Raw genomic sequence first — 23,929 nt, 5'->3', positions numbered from 1 at the left:
TTAGCAACTAACAAGTGAACAAAACCGAGCATGTAGCATTGAAAGAAGGGAAGTAAGTATTGGACCTTATATTTGTCAAGTCCAGATGAATGCTAATGCTCTGTATCTGCTGTATGTGTTAACTAGAAGTTTTATACCAACAGAATGGTCCATAGGATGTAACTAGAAGGGTGCTGCCAAGGTCAACAGCCCCTTTTAGGCCATGTTAATCCAGATTCCAACAAGACATGTGCCATGTGGCTGCCTTCAGGGTCTTGGTTCCACATCTTTACCCACATCCATTCCAAAGTTTGATGATTTTCATACCCCAACCTTCCCACCAATTTCATGTTAATCTGTCTAATTGTTGGAATCAAGTTGGAAGTGGAATTAACAGAAATGTTCCAAAAAGCCTGCAACACAAAAAAACCCCCATCCTGGATCAGTGTCTTTATTTGGAGCCACTCCAAATAAAGGGTACTTCTTTCCAACCCGTCGACCAAGTTTCTTCAAAATCCGTCTTGTAGATTACATGTTTCAATTTCACAGTTTGAAAAACAAACATGAACGTTTAGAAACTGCCTTAAACTTTAATGGCTTTCTCCCTGTATTAATACACAACCCTCCCATCGAGTGTTGTGAAAATACATCAAGTGGTTTTTGTGTAACCTGCAGACAAACAAACCAACACCAGTGTCACCTCTCCAGCGATCAAATGGAGTTCGGCGTTCGCTGCTTGTTGCTGCTTCCCCCAAGTGGGCGTCAGTTATTTTAATTAAAATCAACCTGCTTCTCATTTCACTTTTTAAATCTGACGATGTCAATATTTGTAGTCGATGGCGACCTTGAAAAAGGCCTGATGCTCCAGCTGCTGCTGTGTCTCAGCTGAGCGGCTTCACACCAGTTCAGAAGTGGTTTGCTTGTGTGGTGCACAAACACAGACACACACATTAATGCTGACAAATGCTTGTCTGGTTAGCATCATATGTGAGGCGAAGGCTTGATGGACGACACATGAATCACAGCTCATGTTCACCGAGAAACAAAACACACAAACACATGCAAACTGTCTGAATGCACACTCAGAAATCGAAGCACTGTAGAAGCAAGTCTGCTCCAGGAGTGTGTGCGTGTGTGTGTGTGTGTGTTGCTCAGCAATGAATACAGAACTCATTAGAATTGCTGTCATGTCGCAGCTCCTGCCTGCAGCTCTTCATCTGAAGCATGGTGCAGCAGCCAGTCAGATTTCAGTTTCCAGGCATTCCACTCAAGATTTTAGAAAGTGAAAATACTTCATCGCGGTACCTGTTCTTCCTGTTGGGATATTTGCAATATTTTTTAGAGGGGGCGAACAATATGGATCCAGATTAAACTGTCACAACCTCTTTGTAAGTATCGGACGTAGATCATTGAAATAATAAAAAGCTGCTTTCTTAAAGTTTGCATGTAACTCCGACATGTTTTCATTCGTCAACAGAAAGCACAGTCTTCAGCTAAATGTATTAAATTAGGTAAAATTTTTATGAAACGTATTACAAGAGGTAAAGTTGTAATTCTATGACAAAAATTATTGTTACGAAAACAAAATTAGAATATTACAAATCGTCGTTATCTTTATATTATTAGTCTTTTTTCTTTTTTTTTTAAAATTACAGTTGGATTCTTGTGATATTTTGTCTTTGTTCTCATCGTCTGAGACACACAACATAAAAATAACAACTTGCACTTTATAGACACCATTGTGGCTTCATTTGTGCAGCAGCCTTATGTTACACATTTGTTCTCTGGAAAAGACCATCAGGCTTGTTTCTGGGAAGCCCCACTGTGTCCCTCTTTGGCTGTGCTGTGTTCCAGGAAGAAGAGGGACATGTTTCTGCAGTGGGGCCTTGATTGTTTAATGTGACGGGGGTTTATTGGGTCTGCTAAGCTGACAGTGTGATTTACAGCATCGTGCCTGCTGCTCTGATATCATAGTTAAATTTACAGCCTGCCGCGGCCTTGACCTTTCTCAGGGTGTGTGTGCTTTTCTAACCATATAAACAATAAGCAAACTTATTACCCAAATCGTCTTATATTTAAAATAAGATGTACATAAATACCAATCCATGCTGGACGAAAACAGGCATTTTTTTTCCAGCGATCAAATTGAATTCAACATAGAAGAAACATGTGCTGTGCATTATTTCCCGCCAAGCCGTCCCCATAAGGTTGTGTTACAGCATTGCTGTGTGGCGACAGCAGAGCTATTTTTGGTGCGGTGTTGACTTCTACAATACAGACAATATAATTCTGCAGAGGAGCTGAAGTCACATCACCAACCACATTCAGCAGCGTACCTTGAATAGTGTTCTTTTTATTATCCAAGGATTTTTTTTTGTGTGTGTGTGAATGTCCCAGACAGACGTCATAACACTGAGAAATAGCTGAGTCAATTGAGCTGAGTGTGTGTTAGTGGACCCCACGGCTCACAGCGTGGACGGACTGTGACCTCTGGTCTCCACAGCAGGATTCCGCTCTGTCAGTCGCGTCGCGAGTCAAAACGGTGCAACATTTAAATCCGTTATGCTGAGAAGGACGATACTCTCAGGCTGTGTGACGGGGGCAGTGGGGGTAAGACTTTAAAAATGTCATCACACTGTTTCACTTTGAAAAGGTGACTTTCTTTTTCTCTCCATGTGTGTCGTTCTCTCCCCTCCTTCTCTCTCTGCCTGCTTCTCCGACCTCTCAGATAAGTTGTTCGGAAAGCGGCTGCTGCAGGCTGGGAGACACATCATGTCTCACAAGTCTTGGATGAAAACGGTGCCCACAGAAAACTGTGATGTCCTCATGACATTTGCAGGTCAGACACGGACACACACACACACACACACACACACACACACACACAGATGTGCACACACAGGCGGATGTTTGCATTTCTATTTCTGCCTATTGTTGGGCTAAAGATTTAAATAACAGAAGAAAAGTGGGAAAAAAACTTGAAACTTGGGACAAGGAAATATTTGTCAATTTTGTTCAAATAATGAATTGTATTTTGATTTATCAGACATTGAAAATTTTCAAATTGAATTATGTTTCAAAGGTGCTAAACTGGTAACACCCAATTTTAACCCAGTGACAACCAGCTGTAAGAATGTGCTAATGTTCTTGTATCTCAGCTGCTAAGGTTTGGTTATTAGTTCCAACATAAATATCTGGAAGTGCAAAAACACACACACACACACACACACACACACATAGACACACCCACACACGGGCATCATTGAATTTTCTATGTTAACCACCCTTTTATTTTGAAATCAGCAGTCTAGAAATAAGCGAGCTATGATAAAAAGAAGATAAACTTCATGTTCATTGATGTGATGTTTTAAATCTTGTATAAGTTGCTGGTTATACTAAAGATGAGGACAAGACTTTAGTGTTTCTTACCTTTCATGACTGTAGTTTGAACTTCTAGGAAAGATGATGGGAAGAGATGCTCATGTGTTTGTGTAACATTTAACCTGCAGCTGCTGCTCAGGAATAAATAGCACAAGACTGTGGGAGTACTCTACAGCTCCGGGACACAATGATGAGTGGGAATCGTTCAGGATGTATTTTTATTTTCAATTTCCTGCCACAGACACTACGGATGACCACACGTTGCTATGGCTACTGAACCACATCCGGCTGGGAATCCCAGAGCTCATTATCCAAATCCGTCATCACAAGCACACGCGGGTTTACGCATTCTTCGTCACGGCTACATATGAGAAGTAAGGACTCTCCGTAAAGCTTGTCTGCAGCATGTTTTTGCAGCTTTGACCTCTTATGTGTTTAGTATGTACAGTGTGTCTGCAAATAATGATTATTTTGATAACAAAGTATCTCGATAGTTCAACATTTATCTATTTTGTTTGAAGCACAAAATCTTCCAGCTGACTTTCTACATTATGTTCTTGTTTATGCCAACAGAGCTACACATCTAAAGTTCTCTTTCATATGGAATAATCCAGATTTATGGTTTTTACAACATCACTTTGTGTGATCCCTGCTTTGCTGTAATGACCTGATATAAGCACGGTGGTGATATATCTGCTGTTTTAAATGTGTTGATTGTCAGGATTAATCATCACATACAGAATGCAGAAATAACAGACAGAAAAGCACGGTGCCAAATTAATCAGTACACTGTAATATCTGTGCTTTTGCTAGTAGGTTGGATTATTTTTAAATTCTACTACTGAAGTTGTTAAAGACAAAAATATATTTCCCTGTCCTCCGCTGTCACAGTTAAACGATGCCACCACTAATCTGCTGCGGGATATTTAAAATTTGCAGAAGGTTGTATCATCATTCTGCTTACGCTTCCAAAAAAATGCAGGCTTTTATTTTGAAAATCATCCCCCAGGATGCTGAAGATGAGCTCTTTGTCATTTTAATCTCAGCTCTGACTTTTGTGTGTGTATCAGGAAATACAATCCGATGGAGGGAGGTGGCACTGACCGTTCCGTACTGTGTTTCGGCTCAGGGTAAATGCTGATGAGGCCTCGATGCTGACTCGGCATCCAACGGCAGGAAAGAATAATAAATAGAGAGCCCTGGCTGAATCTTTCACTCATGAGTAGAATAGGAATAGTCAGATGTCCCGCAGAAAAAGAGAGAGACAGATATGTAGAGGAAAGAGTGAAGGAGAAGGAGAGCGGCAAAAGAGAAAGGATTGAGAGTGCTTTTTTAGACTGTACCAGGTAAAGTGCTCCAGGAAAAAAAAAAAAAGATTGCTGGGTGACGCTCCTCTTCCTCGCTTACTCTCTCACACACACACACACACACACACACACACACACACACACATACACACACACACACACACACACACACACACACACACACACACACACACACACACACACACACACACACACACACACATGGGTCGACCTACATTTCAAGTGAAAGAAAAGATAACCCAGAAAGTATTCTGTCCTATTGTGCCCTCCCGTGAATAAAGTCATGCTGAACTATAATACCGGTGTAGATATCAGCGTAAAAACAGATGGGGTCACATGTTCTGTACTGTTGTTTGTCTCATTTTTAAATCAGTATGGCCTCCTGTTCGGCTCAGTGTGTACACCTCACATTTATTTGCCACGTTAGCATAATCCTTTTTGAAGTCCTCTTTTGGCTCACTGCTTTCGAGTTCCCTTGGACTTAATTGTTTGCTGAGAAAGAGTATAAAAGTCAATAAGGTTGTTTAACTACATAAGAAAGGGGGGGTTGTTGTTAAATTTCCCAACAGGAGCAGCAGCCCTGAAGGGCTTAGCAGTTATTGACGTGGATTACTAAACGGTTCTACAGATACAGCCTTTCTGTTCTCGGGCCTGGACCTTTATTATGGCGGTGCTGCGCAGTAAGCAGTGTTTGGCTGTGACGGAGAAGCTTACATCTTTCATTCCTGCTGCAATTCATCATGTTGCTGAATATCCTGGGCTCCTCTCTGCCTGGAGATGTGTGATGGATGGACGTTACATCCTACCAGGCTGTGCTCCTGCACGTGAAACATCTGCTCCATCACGTCAGGACGTAACGGGGCTGTTTCTGATTTTTATTTCAAACCTGCCGGTAGGGACAGGAGGTGGATGAGAGAAGAGAGGGCAAAGAGGAAGTGGAAGGATGAGGAGAAAAAGGAGGATGAAGACAGGAAGAGGAGACGGAGTGGCTGGTGAGAGGAGGAGAAAGGGAGGAGGGGCTGATGGGAAATGAGATGCCTGAGCGATGAGGTTGAGGCATTAGAGGTGACTTTACCAGGATGAAGGTCGGCCCGTCTCTGCTGATTGTTGTACCAAACCGACCGAATACCCCGTCTCTCCGTTTTCTGTGTAGCTGGACTGTTTGGAATCTGTTTAGCTGACCAGAGCAGAATTGTGAGTTTTGAATCTTTAGAATGTCGAATCTGCACAATTATATTTCCTATTATTATAACTAATCAAAAATCTTTGTAAATCCTCATATTAGAGGAGCTTGGACACAAAACATTTAACATTTTCAAAAATAATTGATTAACATCAAGAATAAAAAGAAAATGACAGATTTTAGGTCTTGATGATGATTAAATGTTGATATTTTAGCACCAACAGTTCTAGCGAGGAAAGATCATTGTGGAGAAAGAAGAGGTTTTTACTGACTCATGAGGATCTGTACACTGTGTGTGTGTGTGTGTGTGTGTGTTGACCTGATGATGTCTCACTTCACGGGTGCCACCATTAAGATGTACATTATGAATCGCTGCGCCGCTGTTGGAAATGGATTTCCTGCTGATGGCGTCTTTGTCGTCCGTCAGTTTGTTACGAGGAGCTGAGGAGATGGGCCTCAGGAAAACGGTGAAATCTGAATTTGGAGGAGGAACGCGAAACTTCTCCTGTGAGGAAGATTACATCTACGAGAACATCGAGAGTGAGGTGTGCTTCTTTACTTCACAGGTCAGTGTCAGCACACACACACACACACACACACACACAGACACACACAAATGGAAATCAATGTCCTCTCAAGAGCATCAACAGAATCTCCTTCCTCCTGCAGGAGAGGCAGAGCATCATTAAATACTGGATGGACAATCTACGAGCCAAACACGGAGAGGTGCTTCATAACATCAGCTTTTTGGAGGGACAGCCAATCAGTAGGTTCCATCCTTTCATGTTTTTAGTCTGATATTTGTCTTGATTAAACAAAATGATAAGAAGCCAGTGTTGATGGAGTTGATGGTTTACGGATGATGATCTACATTAAATTTATTGTGATTTCAACCTGCTTTATTCCATATGTCGTTATTTTCTACAGTCCCTGAGCTGAGTGCACGAGGGGTGATCCAGCAGGTCTTTCCCCTCCATGAGCAGAGGATCCTCGGTCAGCTGATGAAGTCTTGGGTTCAGGCTGTATGTGAGAAACAGCCCTTAGGTCAGTAGAAGATTCTCCTGCTCCCTACAGGCCCGTCTGTGCTCCTTCTATGTTCCTCCATTCTTCTTCTCCATTGTTCCTGCGTAAACTGAATACTTGTCGACCCGTACCTGCTTCTGTTCGCTCACATTGGCACAACCTCAATCCGACACTGAAGTTTAAAAAGTTGATTCCTGATAATCATTTTTCACTTCACAGATGACATCTGTGATTACTTCGGGGTGAAGATCGCCATGTATTTTGCCTGGTTGGGGTTTTACACCACTTCTATGTTGTATCCCGCGTTGATCGGATTCGTGCTGTGGATGCTCACCGAGTCGGATCAGGTGAGGAAAGAAGCTTCCACAGTTCTGAGCAACGACGGGTTTTTCCGCCAACTGAAAAGCGATTGTAAACGCTGCTGTGGTCTGAAGTCCCCGCGTGGTTTTTTTTCTTTTTTCTTTTGTTTGGGTTGTGTCAGACGAGCCGTGACATCTGCTGCGTGGTGTTTGCACTGTTCAACGTGGTGTGGGCCACCCTGTTTCTGGAGCGGTGGAAGAGGAGGGGCGCCGAGCTGGCGTACAAGTGGGGCACACTGGACACGCCTACCGAATCCCTGGAAGAACCGCGACCTCAGTTCCGAGTGAGAGAATCTCTAAGTTCCCCTCTCACCATCATCCGGTCCTCCTCTCCTTCCATCTCAAGCCCTTTCACACTTTTGCCCCCTCTCTGTCCCTCTGCAGGGGGTGAAGCGCTGCAGTCCCATAACAGGATGCGAGGAGTTCTACTACCCGCCGTGGCGGAGGCGTGTATTCAGGTGGTTGGTCAGCCTGCCTATCTGTATCCTCTGTCTCTGCTTTGTCTTCCTGGTCATGCTCATCTGCTTCGAGCTGCAGGTCAGTCGGCTGTCAGCATCTGTGTTTAATGTGACTTTGTGTCGGTACGGTTTCACTCACAGAGACCTCCTCACCCTGCATCTGTCCTGGCTCGGTTTCGGGTTCTAGGTTGATATAATCGCGCAGAACAAAGAGCGTGCGATGACCTTTTTTAAAAACAGATTGCCCAGCAGTGAAGTGATTGCACAGCCCGGAGATGGGGCTTTTTTTGGAGTAAAAAGCTACAATTTTGTCTCTGCAGGAATTTGTGATGGGGATCAAGGAAATGCCTCGGCTAGCTCGCTTCATCCCCAAAATCATGCTAGCTATCACTGTGACCGCATGTGATGAGGTGTACAGGAAAATCGCCTGCTGGCTCAACGACATGGGTGAGAGTCACGCTTCCTGGTTTCCTTCCAGGCTCAGACCTGAGCGTCTCTCATGGGAGATTGTCCAAATGAAAATGCTCTTCATGAAGCTTTAATAATCTGCTGCAGACTCATGTAATCATGATGGTGGCAAAGTTTGTGCAATTAGAGATGATTTATATGTTGTTTTTACAGAAAACTATAGACTCCAGAGTGCCTACGAGAAAAATCTCATCATCAAAATGGTTCTTGTGAGTGGCTTTTTAAAAACAAATTTCATCACTTTTAATCTACAAACATATGGAAGGAGCTCATTTCTTATTTCTCTCTTCCAGTTTCAGTTTGTAAATTCGTATCTCAGCCTTTTTTATATTGGATTCTACCTCAAAGACATGGAGCGGCTGAAAGAGGTAAGGAGAATTTCAAACCCGGCTTTAACAGCTTTCAATCAGGCGTCGGCTTCAGCGATTCATTTCACCTCCATCATCTTTTGTTGTTTTTTTTTGCAAACCCACATTCAAATAATTTGCTCTCTTTGCTTCCATGCACTGATTTCTGTAACCATCCATTTGCGCATCCGTCCATTGGGAAGATGCTGCTGGTGTTGTCTCTGTTGAGGAGCCTGCAGCGGCAGGTCCGGGTCAATCTGCTGCCCATCCTCTTCTTCAGGATCCAGATGTTTGTGGTCTCTATTCCCTGGTTCTTCAGGGCTTTACTCAGGTCCAAAGTATGATCTCTGTACATATACTGTCTGGGAAGAAAGAGGTCAAAGGTCTATGTGGGACCCCTTTGGTGTTAGCCTTTGTATGCTCCATGCTGATCATAAGAGTAACTTCAGCTACCAACCTGTTTTTTTACTCTTTTTGTCCGGTGGGAGCCTCTAAATGTCACGTTTCTTTTTCCATTTGCTTTGCATAACAACATCACTCGTCACAAACTTGACATTTAAAACCCAGTTTATAAATTCAAAATGTCTACATGTCAATTACGGCCCTATTTCACTTGTGACTTGAAACTGGTTATTTTAGAGGCGTGTGGCTTTCACCACTGAGACATGACAGATAATTGAACAGAGGAATGATTGTTTCAATGAATCTGTTGTGGTACTGGCTTTATCCATCTATGAAATGTGTGTGAAATGCTTTTTCTGCTACAAGTCTCTCCTTTTGTACCTCATTTTCTCACCTTCTGTAAATTTCTGTTACGGGTCTCGGGACACATTGTGTCGTCTTCACCTGATGTGATTGTTTTCACACTCGTGAGCACCGACCAGAACTCACAAGTAAAATTACATTAAAAAATATAACCAGTTTGTTTTCATACAGCGGTGAGATGAATATAAACCTGTCCCAGAGGTTAGAAGACAAACTGTGAAATAAAACCCACCTGGTGTTGTCAGTCCATCCATAACAGTTCTGTAGGTCACAGTGGGAGGGAACAGTATCTCCTTCTCTGCAGTTTCCAGGTCTTCCATCATAGACTGAAAATAGCATCATGTCCATGTCTTTGTCAGAACCCTATTGTGGTTTTATGTTTGCATTCTGTGCTGGAGCTAGCAGCTATATTATATCATATTATGTCTCAGCATTATTGGACTTGGAAAACCTTTCTTGTAGATTAAATCTAATATTAGATAGTGAGCTCTGCGGGCGCTGCATGAACCCTTTGTCTTGTGGATGTATGTTAAAGGAAAACTGCTGCTGCACTGCCCCCTGTACTGACAGATGAAATACAGGGAAGTGTTCAGCAGCAGTTTTTTTAATGTACTTTATGTGCATTTCATTCAGTTTATTTTTTTTCCAATATGGTGTTTTTTATCCTACTGATTCCCATTAAATCCTCCTTTATCTTTCTAGTCCTCTTGAAATCAAGGTTGTTTGCAATTTTTTTTCCCAGGCGGTGTTTCTTTTTTTTCTTTTTTTTATCATGTTTACAGTATGTAATTCAGTGCGGACGTTAACATTGTGCGACTGTCCGTCTCGGACAGATGCTGGCCACTCTGCTCATCATTCGCCAGTTCCTTCAAAATGTGAAGGAGGTGCTGCAGCCTTACCTGTACGAACGCCACAAGCTGGGCGAGCTCACCCTGCGTGCCGTGTGGGACCTCCTGCTCTCAGTGCTGCTAAAATACGCCCGGCTGGCGGCTGGAAAAGCCCAGGACTCTCCTGCCGACAAAGCCGTGCCGGGACCTGGACTGAGGGGCACCAGGCCCGGGTTGGGGCCATCAGAAAGAAGGTGAAAATTAATTTAAACTTCCTCTCATTTGATTAAAGTAATAAGCATATAGTTTAGTAGTAAATTTGTATCAAGAGACCTGAATCTTTCCCAGTTTAATTTTTTTTTGTTTGTTTGCATAAAGACAAACTGACATTTTCTCTTTTCAAATGTGTGATGTGCAATTACATTTTTGTTTTGTCTGTTTTCATTCACACCAACCCTCAAAGCATTAATAAAGTATCTATCTATCTATCTATTAGTCACTACAAACATGCTCGTCAGTTTGAATTAAATGACTCTTCATCGGCACCTGCGCGCCGTCTGCATTCAGTTGTGATTCATGCCACAGAGGGAATAGAGCGCCACAGCGAGCGGCGAACAAACACATTTTATCTGACGTCTCTCTGTCTTAAATTTGTCTCAGGGATAAGAAGTGTTTGAATGGAGGCTGTGGGGTGCCTGATGAGGAGGAGGGAGGAGAGAGGGATGAAGCTGACAGCGGGAGGTTCAGCGAAGGAGAGACGGAGGAGGATAATGTGATCGACTGCGGTTTGAAGCTGAGGAAAGTCAGCTTCATAGAGAAGGTATGATCTCTGTGTTGATGGACGTTTGAGGGTTAATCAGCTCACGCCGGAGCGTTTTGATCATATTTTAAGAAAGGTGCTACTTGTAGATGAATTATTTTACTTAATGTTGATTAGTAGCATTATGGTGGTGCTGTTTTGTGTTGCTAAGGTGGACCGGCGCCCAGCCTGCAGTGGGCCCATCATGGACAGCAGTTTCATGGAGGAGGGGAGCCCCACTATGGTGGAAAAAGGAATGGACCCAGCCTCTGTGTTTGAAATGTGCGACGATGAGGACGATAACGGCATCCATGATGTGAAAGAGTCGGTCGGGGGTGGAACAAGCGTGGTTGAGGGTGCTGTTGCCGGCGCTGCCCCCCTGCCCTCCAGCTCTGATGGCGGAGCTTCGCTGCGACACAGGAGAACGGGCCGGCCTGCAGAACGACCAGAAACAAAGACCAAAAGAGAGTCGTGGATGGACCCTCCTGAGGACAGAGAGAGCAACACCCTGACTCAGGCCGAGATGGAGAGCTGCATGCAGACTTATGCTGTAAGGCTCCCCTCTGCACTTCTTGTAATTGATGGCAGTTTGTTTTATTTTGTTTTTTGCAATTCAGAACAATTCTCTTAAACGGTTGTGTCTATTGACTGTTTGAATTTTCGAGGTAATTTAATATTTCTGCTTTCCATGGAATTGTGATTTGTTTTGGGGATTTTTCTCCACACCATTTATCCAATACATTTATCACCTCTCTAGGATTACCGGAGGTTTACAGAATATGTAATATCATATCCTGATCAATATGGGTGGGATGCCGATGGGATGTGTCTTAGGATGGGATCATTTTTTCAGCCGAAATGTGCTTTTTTTTTTTTTTTCTATTATGTGTTGGAACACAACATTTCCTAAATCCACCTTCAGATCATCATCAGTCCAAAATTTGTATCGTCTGCCCCTTATTGTTGAGAAATATTTAACAGAAAAAGCAAACTAATAAACACGCAAACAAATGACTGATCATCTAATGGCAATAATATAAAATAGCTACAGTAGTAGAAGTAATAGTAACACCTGACATTCTCCACATATGTAGGCCACTTTTCATGTGTGTGTTGGAGAAACACTGAATCCAAGCCTTCACAGTTATGTGACACCTCGTGAGTATCCTCGGTTTCCCGTGGCTACCACTGGGGTTGTGTTCTAAAAACATCACGCATGACTAAGTAACAGCTAGATGACACTGAGACCATAATTTGGTACATTAGTTTCATTTGCAGAAATGTAGTCTTAACATCTTAACTGATCTTATTTGTTTGAACCGTCCCTTAATGCTCCACTCTTCCTCTCAGGACACCTTCCAGGACTACCAGGAGATGTTTGTGCAGTTTGGCTACGTAGTGCTCTTCTCCTCTGCCTTCCCTTTGGCTGCGATGTGCGCTCTCATCAACAACATCATTGAAATCCGCAGTGATGCCTTCAAGCTCTGCACTGGCCTGCAGAGGCCCTTTGGGATCCGAGTGGAGAGCATCGGCCAGTGGCAGGTCAGACGTACGCCGACACGGCTCAGCGGGGTTTACTACAGCAGTAATCTGACTGAATCCATAAGAACTGATTATCGCTATGTTAATGTAACTCTGTTATTATCATATAAATAGAGCAGTTAGAAATAATTGCCTGTTGAGAAATTCAACAGACCTGAACTGGGGTCGATTTAAAATTCTGCTCATTGTGTAAAGTTTGCAGGAACAACACGGTTTTGTTTTTCTCCTCCTTCAGACTGCGATGGAAGCCATGGGCCTGATAGCCATCATAGTGAACTGTTACCTGATTGGTCAGTGCGGTCAGCTGCAGCGTCTCTTCCCCTGGCTCAGCCCGGAGATGGCCATCATCTCCATTGTCATCCTCGAGGTACGGCACCTCTTTCTGCTTGTCTGCCTGGAGCGCTCAGAGCAGTGTTATGTTAGGACAAGGGCATTGTCTTACCCAGAATAAAAAAAAAAAGGCATGGGAATCAGAAAATGTGCTTTCTGTTCAAACACGATGCTTGCATATTTTAACACAGAGAGCCAGGAAATGTCCAGGTTAGGTCAGGGACACAGGCTGTGCCTGTTCTAGCTTCAATTGGAATAATACCATTGATAAAAAAATAAGATTTGTTCAAACTTGTCCACATCACTAATAGTGGGATTAAGAAATCCCATCTTTAAGTATGAGCAGACATCAAGGCTTTTCTGTACGGGCATCAAATGAGATGCGTATAAATGTGAGAAAACCTCATTCCTGGCTATATGATAGCATCCATGGACCTGAGTTGTAAGGATTACATCTGAATTCAACAGTGATGCATAGAGGAGGGTAATGGTTCATTTCCCCACTGGTGTCTCACAATAAGTATCTCCAGTTCTGTCAAAGTGAGTGAGAGGATCATGAACACATAAACTGTAGCTCTCTTATCTGGAACATATTTAGCTACTTGGATCTGCTCTCTGTGCCTTCCTATATTTGGAAAAAGGTAAACAGCCTACAGCTCTACCTTGACCTGATAAAGCAGTCAGGCCCATCAGGAGGAGAATTTCACATTCCAAATGATGTGCAAGAATAGGTTCGAGTTTGGTTTCCTTAAAGAGTATTGTGTCTCACATCCGATTTGGGTTTCATTTCATTCATTTGTTTCCTTCCAAAACATCCTTTTTCCAACCTGCCTGTCTGCCTGCAGCACTTTGCCATCCTGCTGAAGTACGTCATCCATATAGCCATCCCTGACATTCCGACATGGGTTCAGGAGGAGATGGCTAAACTGGATTATCAGCGCAGGGAGGCCTTCAAGGTGAGAGATCAGACAGGACAGAAAGAAAAGTATTTTATTTGCTGTAGAAGACTTAGCAGGAGATACGTGTTTGAATTCTCCGTTTGAACAAACCCTCATGTGAAGAGTACTTTAATATCTAATCTGTATTGTAGCTATCAGTGGTTCTCGGCTAATTTCTTTTTTTGAGGGGGGGGGATCATTTGTATGTTCTAAACCTCTGGGGATAGTTAAACAATCATACTTTACACAAACGCAGAATTTGTAGAACACAGTAAAGCGATGAGGCTGAATCGGTCCCTGCAGCGCTGACGCAGGCCTCTCAGGAAGAGAGTTGTTAGCTGACTAGAACTGCAGTGTTGTATTGCTGATCCGACAATGATTCCAAATTGTGCGAATGTTTCCCTTCCCGTGCAGAAACATGAGCGGCAGGCGCAGCAGCATTACCAGCAGCTGCAGAGGAGGAAGAGGGAGGAGGAGGAGAGGCAGAGGCAGGCCGAGCACATGGCCCGCAGGGAAAGAGAGCGCGATGACAGCAGGGGTGACTCCTCCGGTGATCACCACCACGACAAAAGTCACAGCAGCAAATCGCGCCCCGGTGGTGGAGCTGGGGGGAGCAGCGGGTCAGAAAAGCCCAAGAGGCCCAGCTCCCTGTTAGCCAACAACAACGTGATGAAGCTGAAACAGATCATCCCGCTGCAGAGTAAATTCTCCTCAGGCGGCGCCCGTTCCCCGCAGTCACCGACGGGTAGCGAGCCAAAATTGCCCGGGTTCCTCAGCTTCAAATTCCTCAAGTCACCCGAAAATAAGAAGGAAGGCGCTGCAGCTTCCGTGGCCGCCACATCAGCTTCTACCGCCACGGTGATGGCGTCAGCGTCGTCATCATCATCATCATCATCAAGTAGCAGCTCTCAGGAGCGTTCTCAGTCACCCAGCAAAGCCTTCAACCCTGGGAAACTGTTTAACTTTGGGAAATCTGAGGGGGGGACGTGTGTGAACGGGGCAGCACTGCCAAGATCTGTGGAAGGATCGTCGTCGTCATCATCATCATCGCAGGTGTCCGATCCCAGACGCCTGACTCCATCCAGGTCTGACTTGAACGGCGTTCCGGATGAGATCCCCTCGCCTGGAGGGGACGGATCAGAGAACGGACATTCAGCAGACTTTGATCCGACCAGCTCCAAAGTCTAGCAGCTCTTCAGAGAGCAGACGTGTCGCTGGTCGCGTCGGAACAGAAGAACTGGTGCGTTTACTGTGAGGAAAGACCCGACCTACCTTCTGTGTGTCACAGACATTGTGCAGAGTACTTGAAAAAGAGGAAGAAAAGGATGAAGAGCCGATGTGAGATGACTTCAGGTTCGGTTAAAAAAAAAAACAACAAAAAAAAAACAGGCTTTAAAAGAAAGATGTAAGCTCATCTGTCATGACAAATAAAAATGCACACACACAGACATACAAATCCTTATCTGCAATACATAAAGAAATGCATGAGCTGCATTTCTTTTATTTTTCAGCCTTTAAAGCAGAACTGCTTTTTTTTCTCCTTTTCTTGACTTTGAGTCAATGAATTTTAATCATCCTATCAGCCAAAACAGTCTGTGGTGGAGAGAAAACAATAATTAATGTATACAGTGGTGTGAAAGGTTCACAGATTGTGCATCAAGTAACTAATGAGAGTGTTTTTAGATGTCACAAGCGATCATTATACAGTATAATGTCTCATTTTTAACTGTGAGGAAGTCTTGGACCCTTCGCTTTTATATCGAAGTGGAGAAATTGAAAAGCAATATCAATCAGTGTTTTAATTCTTATCGATCGTCGTGCATAGCCCTCCTTTTCTGAAGCATCCTCGATCACCAGCTTTATTTTCAAAGCAGAGGTGACATCTGAGCTTTGTAGACTTCCCACCATCCTGTGACGGAAGATTTGTCCAAAAAAAGCACAATCTAGCCGTCGTACACCAGTTACTCCTCCCAGGGAGCGAGAGCAGAAGACAAAAAAAGCAAAAAAACAAGACAAAAAGCGAGCAGAAGTAAAAATATGGTGAAAATAGATCATGACTGTGTGTCGTTATCCATCCAAACCCATAGAGCGCCTTGTAATCGCAGATGGCGTTCCCTCCCAAAAACTCAAACCAGACTTGGTAAACAGGTCTAGAGTTATCAAAGTAGCGTTTGCACTAAACCCCTGCATGGCACCCTCCCACCCTCCAAATGAGGGAGGACCAACACCAGACTGCCTCATCACATTATGCAAGAACCGGATTGTTTTCACTCCCGCCTTTCACACATTATTTCTACTTACATGCATCTGCTCTCAGCCATTATGGGATTTCCTAAACATTCTGTTTTAGTGAGGTCCACATTTTTCTCATATGCACAATTTTTTGCATTGCTGTTGATGATGGGAATGTCGTTTTTTGTTTGTTTTTTTTGTTTTTTTTACCAAAGCTGTATTTTTCAGGTTATACTGTTGATAATAATCAACACTGTTGATCTATTTATGTCCCTCCATTATTCAAAACCCGTCATCTACCGTTAGTTTTTCACTTCTGTCAGGTCTCCAAAAGATGGCGCCAGAGTTTTTTTTCCGCATAGCAAAATGTGTCGTTCTGATTCCCTGTTGACTCTGAATTCCTAACATCAGCAGTTTAAACGTATTAAGAAGAAATTAGACAAGGGAGGAACATTTCAGAGGCCATCGCACTGTAAGCTGTAAGAGGGAAACATTAACTATGCATTTCCACTCCATCTCTCTGGCAAGAATGGTGGCAATAACACTTGAGTTGCAGGAGACTTAACATGTTAATACTTTAAAATCGAGCTCCCGACAGCACACATTTTTACTGCATTATAGACTCTATGCATTTTTTCTTTATGTCCCCTCATTTGTTTTTTTTACCTTTAGCCCTCACAGCTCATCCCCAGTATGTGAACATTGTCCCCTGATCACACGTCAAATAATCTTATCCATCTACTTAGATATGCCTAGTCTAGGGGTAACGGTGTCACTGAGAGACTTTTTTTTGTATTCTGTGGCTGTTTTAATGTGTCTGTAAACATTTTACAATATGTATGAACCTCTTAAGTCAAAGGCCAAAAAAAAAACCCCCACATTGGACCAAAATGTCCTTCACCATTTGGCACAAAAAAAACCCCCACAGCGACATAAATGCAATAAGGAAACAAATTTTTGTCACTGCATCATTATATTGTCAATCTACCCTATGTCCTATTTTATAATTGGATGTCATGTTCATTATAAATGGGTAGTAAAACGTAGGCTGAAATCTAACTCGTGTTTCAGTCTCAAGGGCTGGCCGTTATTAAAAGGACATGCGATAAGAAATGGGATGTAACTGATTATAGTCTCGTAACAGTTCCATTTCTGCAGCGTTTGGATTCAAGGGATGAGTGACGCCACCATGTGATCAATTCAAGATATCTTCATTTTAACCTTCATGTTGATAAGAATCGGTTTCGTAGGAACAGACGAGGGCGTTGGCTGATGCTGGCACGACAGTGGCATTTAGGTCGTACCTGACTATGTAGTTACTAATTCATAGAAAACTTCCACCAAATCAAAAACATTAGCCGACATATGACTGACATATTCTGCACATGATTACTGGGGTCTTAAAATGAGCACTGATTACAGTAAGCTAAATTAACAGATCTTGAAAAAGTTTGGGGTCTCGGCAAAGGCTTCACGGGGCAAAATGTCGACGACGGCCCCCGTGTTATTTCTTTGCATCAGGACAGCGAGTCACAAAGAAAGCAGCAGTTCTTTTAAAGATTTGGGCTTCTCTAGACCTAACACCTCGCTTTAATGTGAAATCGGTAGGAAAGGACTGAATTTTGTAAATGCACTGTCTTCTGGATTTAAAGAGTGGATTTGAACTGGTGAGATTATCACCGCAGCTACATTAAAATCTTACTCTAGCCTCAGTTTAAGATTAGACATCCTCATGGAAGCCTCACTTGCTGAACATCATACGCTCTTCCAATGTACCACTGTACAAAAAAAAAATCTTTTAAACAGAAATACGGGAAATGGGATTATTTATTTCTTTTAATTTATTTTGTCATATTTTTGTAAGACCTGAAAAATAGTTAATAAAAGTATTTCAAGTCAGTTTTTCTTTTGTTGCATCTCGTTTTATTATCCATGACTGCTTTGCACGAAAAAAAATCTGTCTCAACATGGAAATAACTTTTAGTCTAATTATGCAAAGGAATGAAGTTTTTGTTCCTCTCGATGAACCCACACATTGGCAGACATAGATCAATAGTGTACCACAAGCTCATTGGTGATCGGTGATATTGATTTCCAGGTGATGACAAGTCTTTACTGTAAGTCTGAACAGACATGAAAGTAAGCTAGTTTGTCTTGTATGAAGCAGATACTGTAATTTTACTCGCTTCCCAATGTAAATTTCAATGACAGACATCAGAATCTCCTCATGGCAATCAGTAAAAAAAATCATGACATGGTGACACTTGGAAATACTCAGTTTAAATGCAGTTTATTCCAGTGAAGCTAAAAAGAACATGTACTATACAACCTACCACACCAGATGAAGCGAGGCCTAGCTTGTGGTAGACGATCTATCTGAGCGGAAGCAAAGTGATTTTACGCTTCAGAAACTTACTATTTACAGTCGAGCACTTTCAACACACACTGCAGCATTATTTGAAAAAAACAAAAAAAACAAAAACGTACAGAAACGAAAGGAGGCTTCGATGTGACTCTGCTGGGCAGTGATAAGATCATTTTAAGAAAAGCTTTATTCAGTGTTGTACAGTATAGGATACCAATACAAACTGAATTTCAGGAACAAGGCAGGATGGCAACTGCACTTAACTGTGCATGCTTATTGTGCATTCTATGGCTAAAAATATAGCGTATTTAAACCCCCATGTTCACCTAAGCCAGCTCTCAATTCTGTACCTACCCTGGGCAAAGGGGTCCGATCTACCGCGGCATTTGTAAGGCCTTTGGATTTCATACCTTCCAGTCACACAAGATGACACTACACCACTTCTCTAGGAACATAACACCCAGCCATCAACATGCAAGGCGAGGTAACATTCACTGACCTCACAGCTCTTCCACAAGGTCATCTATCGTTTCCAAGGGTATGTAATGTTTCACAAAAAGGCAGACACAAAGAAATTCCATTTAACAAACGAATTGCATTTCTGTCAATTATGTACACACTACTATTCTTTCTCCAGACATATCCATATCTATCCATGCTGTTACCATGTGACACTGAAAATCCAACATTATGGTCAAATGGTTTTGTTCTTTCAGATCCTTTGTTAAAAGAACATCTAGGACAGGGAGAAAATGTCATTTGTACCAGCCTTGCTTAGTCAGGTGTTGCTAGGTGTAAAAAATAGTTCTCAGAAACACCAACACAACATTTATCCAATGAGCATAAACTCCAGAACAATATGTATATTTACAATAAATACACATCTAAGGGTATTCTGGAAGAGTTGCTTCTACTATGTGCTGTTCCTCACAGTGGATTCTGTATTCTATTTATTCAAACAGTGTGGATAAACGTTGCCGTGCCCCCGTGTGGTTGCCTAGAGGTGAAACTGAGAGGGCGGGCACTGTGGCTAGAAGGAAGCTCATCGCCATATATAAACAAAATTAAAACAGTAACAATATGCTATCTTTTTGCACAAATCACGACAGTCCCTCCAGGTGTCAGAAAGCTACTCAAGTCATGTACCAGTTATGAGACTGTTTTTAAGTGTAAAGTCCATGTCAGATCTTAAATATAATCTGACATTTTCTCAACTAATCATTCACCTCACACACAATACAGAACAACAAATAATAAACACAGCTCAAAAACATTCAGCCACACATTTACTACACCACACAGGGAATAGCCAACATAAATGGGAAGTTTCCTCAATGACAACAGCTCTGTTCAGGTAGTAACTTTGAGATTTTTTTTGAGTGACAAATATTCAATGCCCAACTTTTACAAAAAAACAACAACTCTGTTTCCATAGTAAAACGTTTGCTGGGACGTTATCCTGATGTGCCATCGAGCAGAATTGCCAGATGTCTTAATTTGGACGGGATTAACTTCTGTTTCTATTATTTTATGATGACTATATCCTGTAGAGGCAAGCACAAACACACACTCTCACACACATACTCTTATGAATCCTCATTCATCTCTTGGCTGTCTGTCCTGGCGATCTTCCTTGGAGGCGCTGGGCTGTCACTCTCCGCTTGATCCTGCTCCCTTTTCTTTGCTGCATTCTGTGTGACACACAGGATTACACAGCAGTCAATAAATTGGTATTATTAATAACAATCCAGCTGCCAAAGACAAAACATTCACTTAATGCCAATGAGTAAAATAAGACTTAGACGCTTAACTCAAAAACTAGTACCTACTGACCTTTTTGTCCCACTGTTGATGGAGGTAACGCAAAAGGATGTTGGTTTTCTCTGTTACAATAACTGCAGGGCAAACATCATTAGCATGTTAATGATATATCTACATACAGCTCACTGGTTAGAGGACATTCTAAACGAACAATATCAGTTTTTCCTTAGTAAACATTTAGCAAAAAAACAACAACATGTTATGCTCAACTCCAGAAGTACTTTGTCAAAACAACAGTAGCATATTATGTAACATACACTAATTAAGTGTAATTGTGTTTTCCCACAGATGTTAAGCACTGCATGTTTGTTCCTTACTCTGTTCAGATGGGTATTCTCGTGTTGGAAGATACACAGAGGGCCTCCGATTCTGTAAAACAGCACATATTGAAGATAAATTACAGTTCTGCTTTCTTCTTCTGGATTTTTGTGTATAATTTAGCCACGAAAAAATCACAGCCTTTCCCCAAGAGATTTACCTCAAGTATGAATACTTATTTTAAACACTACATTTTATTCATATCACATATACATGGGAATTAAGCGCAATAATCTGAGGTGATGAATAATTGTAAGGTACTTACCGATGCTTTACACACTGAGTCTGCATGAAATCTGCTGAAGTTACTCTTGTTATAGACAGGAAGTCCTTTCAAGAAATCAGCCTGCAGGAGGAGGGACAGGTGATCACACCTCACATACATGAGAGAGTGCATGTGGCTACTTTCATTTTGCATTTAATAAAGCCCTGACCACTGAAGGCTCCAATAAGATATCTTTGATAAACTATTTACATCTGTGATATGTCATAAAAGTCGTCCAAATGACTGCTTAATATCACGAGGTGTGAAGATGGGAACACTGTCTGCAAATGAGTCAGGATGCACAAGTCAGCCAGTCACTGCTGGGCGTTCCCTCATATCACCGACCCACGCTAACGGGCCTCGACCCCGGTCAGAGACGAGCTCAGTTCGTCCTCAGCTGGAGGTTCAGACATCTGTTAGTGAGAGTTAATACTGAGGAGAAGCAAACGATGCCGGTTTGGCCTTGATAAGCGTGCCAACCAGAGTAGCAGGTGTGGCAAGCAGCTATCTGTTATCATGAGTTAGCTTGCTCTGCTACTAGATTTCTCTCAACTCTAGTCCATCTTGAACTAACGTGGTGTTTCTGACGGATATGGAATAATTACCTTCTCCATGATGATGTAAGGAATTCACCAACGTCAAAACACCGACTTGTGATTCTGCTCGGTGTCTGTTGTTGTGGTGGTGATGAAAGGCAGTGAGAATGCGTGTTAGCCGCGCTAGCTTATCAGCTAGTTATCCGAGATAACGCTCCTATCGTGTCCAACGGGCGATGAACAAATATATTCAGACACAACTTGTTGTTTCCATTATATATCCAAATTTTCATTAAAAATACTATATTCGGGAGAATAAAATCACCCAAGTCGTACCGGAATGTTACGAAGCTAGTTAGAGGAGACTTCTTCTCCAGCTAGCATGACGGCTGGGAGGACACAACGGATTCGTGGCCACGCCTCCAAAAGCGCTCATTGGTCTACGTTTGTACCCACGTGGTCGCAGTTTGCCCTGAGAGCGAATCATTAGACAGAACATTTTTAACCCCTCCCTTCAACTTTGAGAATTGATTTCTCACATGGCGAGTTTTGTAAAAGAAACATCCCCTACTTCCATGAGGTGTGTGTTCTCCAGTGTTTTTTCTGTGACACGCAGATTTACAAAAATCGTTAACTTAAAACCAAAACCCACAGGAAATCCATCAGGATAGACCGATCAAGTTTGGTTGTTTTAAGATCGGTTTGAGGTATTTCATTTATTTGGTTAATCGATGAAACTTAAGAAACACAAACATTCCTCAGAATTTAAAAAGCGTCACACAATAACAAGATCAACTACAATTTAACAGATAGGATAACACAACGTCCTCTGTGTGGTTATGACCTTGATGGAGGCCAGACGATTCGAGACTTCAGTGTTGCTACATCCCTTACAGACACTAAATACGACTAACTCTAAATTAATTCATTATTACACTATACTTGCTCACATTACATTCTGAGAGCCAGAAGAGTTGTGATGGCCCCAAACCACAGTTTAGAAAAGGAAGCATTCCGCTTTCTTTTTAATGTTTTTTTAAAAAATCTAATAACGTTTAAACGGAGGTTGAGTTCTACAACATCACGTCTCACCTACATAAAATAAAGTCAGCATAAAAATAACGTAGATTAAAAACTTTTAGCTGTTAAATGTGAAACAACTTTGTTCTTTTTATTTAATCTCTTCTGTTTTTTTTATTTATTATTGAAGTCTTTAATGTAACACCTGTCTTGATGGTTATGAAAATTCAACAAAATATCTGTTAAATGAATGAATGAATACTTCAATAATCCCAAAGGGAAATTGTTTCTTATTCATTCATCACAGTTATTCATAATATCCCAGAACTGTCATGTATATTTGGAATGTATAATTTCATTGCTGTTTTGGCGATCAATGTATTGTATATTTAAATATAGATTAATCCAAGAAATAGTGTTATTAATCATTTTTACTTTAACAGTCGAAATTGATACTTTTGTGATTTCAAACTAAAATTTTGATATAATGTGAGCAATATCACCACAAGGGGCACCAGAGATCGAGAAAAACAAAGGAAAACTCGAATTTCAAGAGATTTTATTTATTTATTATTTCCAAAGTATCTTGGTTTTAATTTCTGAATGCTTTCTTATGTGTGGTTAATTTATAACGACTCTACCTTTTAAAAAAAAAAAATCTTGATGCAATAACACAACCATGACACATTCAGTGTATCAAAAAAAAGACGCGCGTCCTGAGCGTCACTTTTCACGTAAATCGCGACTGGCAGGTTAAAAACGAAGTGAATTCAAGTTGGGTAATAAACAATCCTGCAACCACTGAATGCATTTTAAATCAGTCTTTTTATTTTAATGACATATTAGACGTCTGTTGCGTCACAGAACAGCAGGACGCAGCTCTTCACGTCCACGACCCGACCCTGGATTGTCACGGGCATCTGATGGACGCTCACCTGCGCTCAGGCGCGTCTCTGTCCGATACTCCATCATGGACCATGAAGTCCATCCGTGAACCGCAGAAAGATGCTGTCAGTAGGCTGGAGTTGTCCGCCATGTGTAGCCTACCTGCAGGGCAGCGGGATCCACATAAATTAGATTATTGGATTGACTGCAACAGATTATAGCGCTCCTACTTCCTCCATGTCTCGTAAGAAAATCACAACAATTTGATCATATCTCGAGAGGAATTTTCATATAAAGGTAACATCTATTTACTTTTTTAAATTTGTCTTGCTGTTATTTATGATGCTTTTTAGTGTTAACACACAAGAAAATGATTGATCCCTGTAAATATCTTAACAGTTGTCGTAACTGATCAGGCTGCTGAATGTTTTGAAATTAAATAAATGTCATTAGGAACAGATTAGACTACAGAGGGGAAAGTTTCGCTTGACGACCTATTCATTTAGGTTTACTGTAAAGTCTGTTATGATCAGTGAACACAACAGCAGGTAAAACACGAGTTAAACCAACATCAGAAACAAATTCATTTCAGTACGGAATCAGCAGTAAATGTTCCGTGTATGAAAAAAAAATCTTATATTTTATTTTGTCGTCGCTCAAACTGATCAAATGATGGGACATGTCAACAAGCTTGTCTCTGGTCCCACAGGCCAGCCGTCCAATTTAAAAACGGAATCTAAGTTATTGATGTCTGAATAAC

At 41.9% G+C, this 23,929-nt stretch overlaps 2 protein-coding genes across 3 annotated transcripts in view; one reads left to right on the top strand and one right to left on the bottom strand.

Annotated features, from left to right (window-relative positions):
- The window catches only part of ano8b (anoctamin 8b), a 28,523-nt gene extending 10,701 nt beyond the window's left edge, over window positions 1-17,822 (top strand). Inside the window, exons 2-20 of one of the 2 annotated variants that reach the window (XM_068318752.1) lie at window positions 2,708-2,818; window positions 3,602-3,734; window positions 6,299-6,437; window positions 6,541-6,637; window positions 6,799-6,915; window positions 7,114-7,241; window positions 7,376-7,537; window positions 7,638-7,790; window positions 8,032-8,158; window positions 8,333-8,388; window positions 8,473-8,547; window positions 8,730-8,864; window positions 10,125-10,372; window positions 10,779-10,938; window positions 11,090-11,467; window positions 12,268-12,459; window positions 12,695-12,826; window positions 13,635-13,745; window positions 14,142-17,822. In XM_068318752.1, the coding sequence (XP_068174853.1) occupies window positions 2,708-2,818; window positions 3,602-3,734; window positions 6,299-6,437; window positions 6,541-6,637; window positions 6,799-6,915; window positions 7,114-7,241; window positions 7,376-7,537; window positions 7,638-7,790; window positions 8,032-8,158; window positions 8,333-8,388; window positions 8,473-8,547; window positions 8,730-8,864; window positions 10,125-10,372; window positions 10,779-10,938; window positions 11,090-11,467; window positions 12,268-12,459; window positions 12,695-12,826; window positions 13,635-13,745; window positions 14,142-14,915 (3,428 nt within the window). In that variant the 3' untranslated portion in view covers window positions 14,916-17,822. The remainder of the gene's footprint in view (window positions 1-2,707; window positions 2,819-3,601; window positions 3,735-6,298; window positions 6,438-6,540; window positions 6,638-6,798; window positions 6,916-7,113; window positions 7,242-7,375; window positions 7,538-7,637; window positions 7,791-8,031; window positions 8,159-8,332; window positions 8,389-8,472; window positions 8,548-8,729; window positions 8,865-10,124; window positions 10,373-10,778; window positions 10,939-11,089; window positions 11,468-12,267; window positions 12,460-12,694; window positions 12,827-13,634; window positions 13,746-14,141) is intronic. The other variant, XM_068318753.1, reaches the window with a different exon arrangement.
- Window positions 17,823-18,232: 410 nt separating this feature from the next.
- dda1 (DET1 and DDB1 associated 1) lies at window positions 18,233-21,655 on the bottom strand. The gene is made up of 5 exons (XM_068319464.1): window positions 21,334-21,655; window positions 20,729-20,809; window positions 20,463-20,514; window positions 20,158-20,219; window positions 18,233-20,015 (listed from the first exon to the last, which is right to left on the bottom strand). The coding sequence occupies exons 1-5, from the start codon at window positions 21,340-21,342 to the stop codon at window positions 19,911-19,913; spliced, it is 309 nt and encodes a 102-aa protein (XP_068175565.1). The 5' UTR covers window positions 21,343-21,655; the 3' UTR covers window positions 18,233-19,910.
- Between the last annotated feature and the right edge of the window lie 2,274 nt (window positions 21,656-23,929).

This window comes from Antennarius striatus, chromosome 7 (genome assembly GCF_040054535.1).
Source record: "Antennarius striatus isolate MH-2024 chromosome 7, ASM4005453v1, whole genome shotgun sequence".
NCBI classification, from domain to species: Eukaryota; Metazoa; Chordata; class Actinopteri; order Lophiiformes; family Antennariidae; genus Antennarius; species Antennarius striatus.
This window is presented reverse-complemented; position numbering and strand designations above follow the sequence as displayed.

What these genes read in the sequence shown, in the direction of transcription:
- dda1 (XM_068319464.1), bottom strand. An exon ending in ACTCAGTGTGTAAAGCATCG is followed by an intron (nt 20,515 to 20,728) that starts GTAAGTACCTTA and finishes GCTGTTTTACAG; the next exon opens with AATCGGAGGCCCTCTGTGTA. An exon ending in ATCAACAGTGGGACAAAAAG is followed by an intron (nt 20,016 to 20,157) that starts GTCAGTAGGTAC and finishes TGTGTCACACAG; the next exon opens with AATGCAGCAAAGAAAAGGGA.